We start from the raw sequence: 10,000 nt of genomic DNA on the forward strand, positions 1-10,000 counted from the left end.
TAAGACTTTACTCATGCTATTCTAACCTATAATATAAAAGGGTAAAATAATGCAAGAAAATGTAGTATGCTAAATTTAACGTAAATGACAATTAATAAAAGGAAAAAATACCATATAAGAACTGCATACCCATTTTTTTTTATAAACATTTTCAATTTCTTTGCTTCTTCAATATCCCAAATAGAAGTCCAAAGTAACAATTAGAATATGGATTAATTAACGGCGTTAGTTATAAATAGTACTTCTGATAAACTGATAAGTACGTAGACAAGTCCAAATTAATATTTCCCATAATTGTCTATTTGGACAAAATCTCTCTCTCTCTCTCTCTCTCTCTCTCTCTCTCTCTCTCAATACGAATTCCTTATTTAGTGATATAACTTTATTTGGACAAAATGTTCTCTCTCTCTCTCTCTCTCTCTCTCTCTCTCTCTCTCTCTCCACATCATAAGGACACATTTACCAAGTGAACCTAAGCTTAGAAAATTATTCCGTGAAACGTAATTATCGAGTGGCTCACCTCGTAATTTCTCATTAATTTTTTTAACTCCTTCTTATTTTACTGGGGCTTCTCAAGGGTAATCACTCATAAAGGAAAATCTTACTCAAGAAGATGAAGGACAAGGAGATTTGGGGGAAAAAGGAATTTCATTTAATAAAGTGATTTCCAATGGCTTTTACTCAACTTTAATGCACAAGATCGTAATTTTGATTCAAGGAGAATTTCCGATTAAAAATACGGTTTTTTTTTAATAGGGCATGGTACGGGTTATAAGATGGATACCATAGGTATAGGTTGTTTATATACATACATACATACATACATTCATAAATATATACATACATACAAATATATATATGTACTGTATACAAATGTGGGTGAAGAGCAAGTCTACATACATACACACACACACACACACACATATGTATATATATATATATATATATATACAGTATATATATATATATATATATATATTACATACACACACATATATAATTTAAATACATATAAGTATTATACATACGTATATATATATATATATATTCACAAATGTCTGTCTGTATATATATATATATATATATATAGATATATATATATAATTGTGTGTGTGTGTATACATACATATCGAATATTTATAAAATCAAAAGCCCAGATCCCAGACTACACGTTCCCAATGCAAACTACCAAGTAAAATGTACACATACGTCAAATGTGGTGTTACTATAGCAATGCGTAAGAATGAACCTGGTTTGTTATGAAACGCCTCCAGTGAAATTTAAATTTAGAAAACGCGATAACGAAGACAAGATCTCTTTTCTTTCATATCAATTTCCGACAAAAAATCAGGTTAGGAGATAAAGTGAGAAGTTACCTTAATGAGGAAAAGAGTTAGATTCAGATAACTAACTCCGCTAACGAAGTTGAAAGGAGGTTATGTTTTCGCCCCTGTTTGTGTCTGTGTGTGTGTGGGTTTGTTTGTGAATAGCTTCCTGGCCACAATTTTGATCGTAGAGCAATGAAACTTGTTAGGATTAACTTATGTAAAAAGATGGAAATTACTAAATTTTGGAAGGTCAAGGTCAAACAAAATGTCAAATTCACATAATCTTCCATAAGTTTGGACATCGTTATCACAGAGACTCCAAACCTAGTTCATATTTAAGTGTATGAAAATTACAAAATTTTGGAAGGTCAAGGTCAATCGGCAAGATCAAGGTCAAGCAAAATATCAAATTCACATAATCAGCCATAACTTTGGACATCGTTGTGACAGAGACTCCAAACGTGGTTCATATTTAAGTGTATGAAAATTACTAAATTTTGGAAGGTCAAAAGGTCAAAGGGCAAGGTCAAGGTCAAGCAAAATTTCAAATTCCCATAATCAGCCACAAGTTTGGACATCGTTGTCATAGACTCCAAACTTAGTTCATATTTAAGTGTATGAAAATGACTAAATTTTGGAAGGTCAAGGTCAATCGGCAAGGTCAAGGTCAATCGGCAAGTTCAAGGTCAAGAAAATATCCAATTCACATAATAACCAATACGTTAGGACATCGTTGTCACAGTGACCCCAAACTTGGTTTCATATTTGAGTGTATAAAAATCCACGCAAATTAATACATGTTAAGGTCAGAGGTCGAGGTCGAAAAATAAGCTGACACAGCGGAGGTCTGCGCTCTACTGAGTGCCCCTCTAGTTTACACTACGGAATCAATAAAGCTCAGAAAAAAATTTAAAGTTAAATCATTATAAAGTCTACACTGGAGACATCGGAAACGAATATTCAAACAAAAGATTTGGGAACATTTTCTGGAAAAATCCCAATGCAGGAAAAGAGAGGAAAAGTGAGGAAAGAAAACATTTTCTCTCAAAATAAGAGTTTTGAGGAGAAACTTTAGGAAATTAACGACGTGATTTAAAGAATCGAACGAAAAAATGACACGAAGTCAATACCTCGACTGGTTTTAAGCTCCCTTAAGAAATATAAAGTTATAGTCAATTTTTTTAATGAGGTGCATTTGCACTGACTTGCAATGGTGCCCTTTTAGCTCGGAAAAGTTTCCTAACCGGTGATTGGTTATAATTATTTTATCTAACCAATCAGCGATTAGGAATCTTTTCCGAACTAAAAGGGCACTCCTGCGAGTCAGTGCAAATGCACCTCATAAAAAAAATGACTATAGTTTCGTTGGGACAGGGACAGGAATATGGTTGAATCAGTTTATGCCCTTTTAGCTCGGATAAGTTTCTTAGCCGCTGATTGGTTAGAATTATTTTATCTAACCAGTCAGCGATTAGGAAACTTTTCCGAGCTAAAAGGGCACTCCTGCGAGTCAGTGCAAAGGTACCATAGAAAAAATAAATAAATAAAAAAAAAGAAAAAAAAGAGACTATAATTTCGCTGGGACAGGGACAGGCATATAGTTGAATCAGTTTATGCCTAATAAAAAAAAATAGGCCTACCCCTTAAGAAAACCGACAAATCCATCTCGGTAAGATCTTTTTCTTTATCTTCCGCATAAGTTGCAGAGACTCTATTGGAAGTTCTGTAAAGTGATTTCAAATTACTTTGGTTTCCGCCGAGTTTCTGAGGAAAGTTCCGCTCAACAACAAAATAGAAAGTCTTCGGAAACCTGGAGTATGTGTGTGTGTGTTTACGACAATACAAAATAGATACTCAAAAGTGACATCTTATCGCTTAAAATTCGGCCAAAGATCAATATCAAAAATATTGTTTCATGATATCGAAACATATTTAGATAAATATTTGAATATGGAAATAGTTTGAAGGCTTATTTTTTTTCTTTTTTTTTGGCAATTCATGAGTTAACCATATCTAAAATTTTTGGAAGATTCTGGTGTAAAATATTTATTAAGCTCCTAGAAATCCAATTAGTGCGTCTCTTTCTCTCTCTCTCTCTCTCTCTCTCTCTCTCTCTCTCTCTCAAATATGAGAATTTTAGTTGGAGTAGCCATAATAATGACGAAGAACAGTTCTCATTTCATTTCATTCTCTCTCTCTCTCTCTCTCTCCTCTCTCTCTCTCTCTCTCTCAAATATGAGAATTAGGTTGAAGTGTAGCCCTAATAATGATCTAGAATAGTTTCTCTCTCTCTCTCTCTCTCTCTCTCTCTCTCTCTCTCTCAAATATGAGAATTTTTGCATCCCTAATAATGATATAGAACAGTCTCTCTCTCTCTCTCTCTCTCTCTCTCTCTCTCTCTCTCTCTCAAATATGAGAATTTCTGTTGGAATGTAGCCCTAATGTGACGGGCCGAGAGAGGAGTTGTGAACTCAAAGGCAGATTGAAAACGACTGAGTTATTTATTAAGGAACACTCTTCTTTATATACAAAACCTCAAGGCAACAGGACATGACCTGTTCGAGAGACAGATAATGTTACTGAGCAAAACGGGGACATGATCATTCAGGTTCTTTTTAGTGCGAGGGAAGAGCGCAGATACAAGCATAATATATACAAAATAATTATGTACAATTGTGTGACACACGGTTTGTACATGGCTCCCCCCCCTAAAAATGACATACTGTACATGTTAAATAGGGCGCCCTGATCTAGAGAGGCGAACTGTAGGCGGGTCATCTGGCAGAAGATAAGCAGGTTTTTGACGATCAATGGAGACCCAGTCTTCTTTGCCCCGAATGTTTAGGAGGAATGCTTTCGGACTGCGTCGGATCACAAGGAAAGGGCCCGTGTAAGGGGGCGTTAGTGGTGGCTTTGCTGGTGTCGTTGCGCAGGAAGACGTGCATTGCAGAGTGCAAGTCCGTTGGTATGTGATGCTTCGCTGGGGGCTTGTAAGTCTGGCGGCACGGAGTAAATTTTCCCACGACGTGACGTATGCGCTTGAGATCGTCGGAGGAGGTCGTAGAAGGAAAAAATTCGGCAGGGACGACCAACGGGTCGCCATACACCATTTCGGCTGCCGAGACGTCGAGGGCGTCTTTAGGAGTGGTCCTTAGTCCAAGGAGGACCCAGGGAAGCTGAGTAAACCAGTTGCAATCCTTGCAGCGGGACATCAAAGCTGCTTTGAGGGTGCAATGAAAACGTTCAACCATTCCATTGGCAGCGGGGTTGTAGGCCGTTGTCTGATGTAGGGTGATGCCCAGGAGATTCGCTAATGACGTCCATAATTGAGAGGTGAAAGTTGTTCCCCTGTCAGAAGTAATATGCTCATGGATACCGAATCTTGAAATCCATCCAGAGAGTAAGGCAGATGTACATGAGGCGGACGTTGCAGTTTCCATGGGAATGGCTTCAGGCCAACGAGTGGAGCGGTCGATGACGGTAAACAGGTAACTATGTCCTTGTGATGTAGGTAGGGGGCCTACAACGTCGACGTGAATGTGTGCGAAACGACGCTGAGGTTGAGGAAAGGTGCCCCACTCCTGAATCCGTGTGTCGATGTACTTTGGAAGTTTGGCAAGAAGTACACGCACGGACCCAATCCTTAACATCCTTAGAAATGCCGTGCCAAATGAACTTTGCCTTCAGCAGCTGTGCAGTAGAACGGCACGAGGGATGTGAAAGGCCGTGGATGAAATCAAACACCTGTCGGCGCATGGGAGCAGGAATCCAAGGTCGCGGTCTACCAGTACTGACGTCACAGAGGGTGGTGGTGTTGGAGTCTTTGAGGGGAAAATCCTCCCAACGGAGGGACGTGCAGGATGTCCTACAAGCTTGATACTCTGGATCCTGTCGTTGGGCTTCAGCCAGGGCGTTGTAATCCAATCCCAGTTGAACGGCAGCCAACGTGTTTCTTGACAGGGCATCGGCAACGGGATTCATTTTCCCAGGGACGTATTGGAGGGTGCAATTGTATTCAGCCACGGCGGAGAGATGTCGGCGTTGACGGTCGGACCAGGCGTCAGACTGTCGAGTGAAGGCGTGCACCAGAGGCATGTGGTCTGTACGAATGACGAAGGGCGTACCTTCTAAGAAATGGCGAAAGTGACGGACAGCCAAGTGCACCGCCAGCAATTCTCGATCGAAGGTAGAATAACCCGATTCTGCCTTGGACAGTTTTCTGCTGAAGAAGGCCAATGGGCGGGGCGAGCCTTTGACCACCTGCTCGAGTACTGCACCAATAGCGACGTCGCTGGCATCGGTGGAGAGAAGGAGAGGGGCGTGTGGGATAGGAAAAGTGAGAGCCGCAGCAGTTGATAGGGCCTTCTTTGCATTGCAGAAGGCTGCTTCTTGAAGGGGACCCCACTTCAGGTCCTTTGGCTTGCCCTTGAGGGAGGCGTAGAGGGGAGCAAGAGTGGCGGCAATGGCTGGCAGAAAACGGTGATAATAGTTGATCATGCCCAAGAATTCCTGCAGAGCTTTGACGGTCGAGGATGTGGGGAAATTCTGAACGGCTGCTACCTTCTCAGGGAGGGGATGGACTCCTTCAGGAGTGATACGGTGCCCTAAGAACGTCACTTCGTTGGCGCCAAAGGTACACTTGTCGTACCGGACTACAAGGCCGTTTTGTTGCAGGCGGTCGAGCACGATGCGCAGGTGACGGAGGTGTTCCTCTTTTGAGGAGGAGAACACAAGTATGTCGTCCACATAACATACACAGAAAGGGAGGTCCCCTAAGATGCCATCCATGAGACGTTGAAACGTTGCCCCAGCATTACGAAGGCCAAAACAGGAGTAATTGAAGGTGTATGTGCCAAACGGAGTGGTGATGGCGGTCTTGGGGATGTCTTCTGGGTTCATAGGCACCTGATAATACCCCTTCAGGAGGTTGAGCGTAGAGAAAACCTTCGCTTTGTGCAGGTAGGAGGTTACATCGGCAATGTTTGGGAGGGGGTAGTGATCCGGTTCTGTTTGCATGTTCAGGCGCCTGTAATCCCCGCACGGACGGAGGGAGCCGTCTTTCTTCAGAACGATGTGTAAGGGTGACGACCATGGGCTGGAGGCCTTTTGGCAAAGGCCCATTTTCTCCATTTCGGCGAACGTCTGTTTGGCGGCTGCCAATCGTTCCGGTGCTAGACGTCTGAATTTTGCGAAGACTGGGGGTCCCGTCGTCTTGATATGGTGATAAATACCGTGCTTGGCAGGAACCGTGGGCGTTTGGCGAAGTTCTGGACGGAAAACTTCCGGGTACGACGTGAGGAGGTGGGCGTAGGCATCCGTGGGTGCGCTGATGTGGAGAGCGAGGTTAGAGGGGGCGGGTTGAAGAGGTGTCGACAAGTACGAGTCTGCGTTGACCAATCGTCGGTGGGCGACATCGACCAGAAGGTGGAAATGAGAGAAGAAATCCGCACCGAGGATTGGCATTGTGACGTCAGCAACGAGAAACTTCCAATTGAATTTACCGTTTCCGAACGATAATGTGAGGTTCTCGTAACCGTAGGTGGGTATCGCAGATCCGTTGGCAGCTACCAAGCGGACGTCGGCAGATGTAGACAGACTACGTTGTGCCTTGAAGAGTTTCCTTGGCAAAAGAGAACGACAAGCACCCGTGTCTACCAAAAATCGCACGCCCGTTCCTGCATCCTGTAAAAAGAAAAGATTAGAAACATGGGAGGCCACCGCCACAAGCGATGGCCTACTTACACGTTTTTTGGCCACTGACAATCTTTGGCACATTTCTTCGCGGTTTCCCCGAATCTGAAGTGGTAGTAGCAAAACTGCAGCGGATGGGAGGTAGTAAGTGGCTGTAGAAGTCGTTCGTTGGGGCGCGAGCGATTGGTGGGTGGTGGGCGGCTTTGTCGCCGCTTCGGCACGTCACGGGGTAGGCGTGTATGTCCTACGGCATTCATGTCAGCTTCGGTTGACGTTGAATAGGCATCCTCGCCGTCAGGGGTGGGGGCGTTGATGGAGGTCTTGAAGTGGCTGTCCATAAGGGCGTCGGCTTTGGTCATCAAGTCCTTTATGGGTAAACTATCGACATCGGGTCTGGCCGCGCGCACAGGTTCAGGTAAACGGCGTATCCAAAGGGCACGGATTAGGTTCACCTCACGAGGAGAGCCATCTGCAGCAGGTTGAAGGCGAGCGATACTGGTCATTTCCCTGAGGGCAAGCGAAGCCCTTTGGTCCCCCAACGGTTGTTGCGAGAGCTGAAAAAGCTTTGCTATACGGGCGGCTGGCGACGGCGAGTACTGCTGCAGAAGGTATGATTTGAGGTCGTCATACGCTATTGGGGTGTCTCCTTGTTCACAAAGCCAGTCGGATATTTCTGGGAAGGTGTCCTCGGGTATCGCCGCGAGAACATAATCCGCTTTGGTGGTTGAGCGAGTCACGCCCCTGATACGAAAGTGGACTTCAGCGCGTTGAAACCAAGCGAACGCTTCTCCGCTAGCGAACGGTGAAAGTTTCAATGGAGCGGCCGCAGTGCCAACTGCTGGGGTAGAGTCCGCCTCCGTCATATTACCAACGATGGAGGGGTGAGGGAGGTGGGGGTGGAAGGAAGTGGGAGCGAGTCGACTTCCGGGGTCACCAATGTGACGGGCCGAGAGAGGAGTTGTGAACTCAAAGGCAGATTGAAAACGACTGAGTTATTTATTAAGGAACACTCTTCTTTATATACAAAACCTCAAGGCAACAGGACATGACCTGTTCGAGAGACAGATAATGTTACTGAGCAAAACGGAGACATGATCATTCAGGTTCTTTTTAGTGCGAGGGAAGAGCGCAGATACAAGCATAATATATACAAAATAATTATGTACAATTGTGTGACACACGGTTGGTACACTAATAATGATAAAGAACAGTTTCCATTTCACTTCTGAATCTCTCTCTCTCTCTCTCTCTCTCTCTCTCTCTCTCTCTCTCTCTCTCTCTCTCTCTCTCTCAAATATTAAAATTTTTGTTGAAGTGTAAACTCATGATGATAAGGAACAGTTTCAACTTCACGTCTCTCTCTCTCTCTCTCTCTCTCTCTCTCTCTCTCTCTCTCTCTCTCTCTCTCTCTCTCTCTCTCTATTTACCTTCTTACCTTAGGCACCAAATAAAAAAAAAAACATGACTATCCCCAAAAGCAAAGCCACTACATCAAAGAGATACCGCCAAGGGAGCTTCCCAGCTAAGAAAATCATTTCTCTGAACCCTGATTAACATGTGGTTTGCTTCGTAATTCCTCATCAATTTCTTCTCACCGAAACTTGGAGTTTTATAGAAGATTGTAAAGGGTAATTATCTATATAAAAAGATATATATAAATATTTTCTTTTTTGTTGGAGGTCGCTAGGTTTTTTTATGTCGATAGTCATTTCAAAGGGAATTAAGAATTTTGGTTTCTTGTTATACATTCTTTTGCTGTTTATATATACCTGAAATGAATATACATATATATATATATATATATATACATATATATATATATATATATATATATATATATATATATATATATATATATATATATTCATTTCAAAGGAAGTTAATTACATTGGTTTCTTGTTATAAATTCTTCTGCGGTTTTATATATATATATATATATATATATATATATATATATATATATATATATATATATATATATATATATATATATATATATATATATATATATATATATGATTAGATTTTGGGAGGGGTTAAGTCTTAAGTCAATGCCATGGTCACGAAAAGGTCTAAAACGTCTTTTCGCCATATAGTGGCCAATTTTTATCTGATTTACTTGAAAGTAGTGCCAAATTGTGCATAATTTCATTGCCAGTTTTGTGATATACAACATGATATAGGCGAAGGTATGCGCTCTACCGAGTGCCCGTTCTATTTTCTCCTACTACAGCAATCCAAGGGTTCTACGTCTTTCAACTTAACCCATACTTCACTCGATAGATTTATGATCACAAGAACATGCCGAGTACCGTTCATTAATCTATATTTTAACTTTATGACACCGAGGAAATGAATGTTTGTGGCTTACTATGATAAAGGTGAAAAGAATGTGTTTCGATGAAAAATGTGGCAATGGAATTGGATATGAAGAATAATAGCTTTTTGGTGTTGCGGGGGGTGGGGGGGGGGGGTGGCAACGTAATGCACGAATGTCATATAGGCTTTGATGTTTGTAAAAAAAAAAAAAAAAAAAAAATAATAATAATATTAATAATAATAATAATAATTATGAATAATTGTACTTGCGGAGTTTTTGGCAAGTGTTTAAAATGAAAATGTTAGGTGATGCTATGAAACCATTGTTGTATACATCAAATTTTCTGATAATTAGATGCTGATTAATAAAAACTACATGGAAGTTGAAGAAAATATAATAGATATTTTTCAGTATTTTAAAGCGCGAAAAGATTTTACTTGAACATTCTGCAGAGTAAAGTTGAGAGTATATCAAGTTTGTGAGAGTTTATAAAAAAAAAATGAGAGTATGAAATAAGAATAGAAACAGGCAAACATAAAAAGGATGATAAACCGGGTGAAATTAGAATAGAAACTGACAAACATAAAATGAATAATAGAATGGGTGAAATAAGAATAGAAACTGACAAACAAAAAGAATGATAGAATGGGTGAAAGAAGAA

General features: G+C 41.3%; 1 protein-coding gene across 1 annotated transcript in view; it reads right to left on the bottom strand.

Annotated features, from left to right (window-relative positions):
• LOC137653026 (uncharacterized) overlaps positions 1-7,378 on the bottom strand; it is a 10,701-nt gene extending 3,323 nt beyond the window's left edge. The window contains exon 1 of the mRNA XM_068386417.1: positions 7,268-7,378. Coding sequence (XP_068242518.1) covers positions 7,268-7,378 — 111 coding nt within the window. The remainder of the gene's footprint in view (positions 1-7,267) is intronic.
• Between the last annotated feature and the right edge of the window lie 2,622 nt (positions 7,379-10,000).

Source organism: Palaemon carinicauda, chromosome 14 (assembly GCF_036898095.1).
Source record: "Palaemon carinicauda isolate YSFRI2023 chromosome 14, ASM3689809v2, whole genome shotgun sequence".
In the NCBI taxonomy this organism is placed as follows: Eukaryota; Metazoa; Arthropoda; class Malacostraca; order Decapoda; family Palaemonidae; genus Palaemon; species Palaemon carinicauda.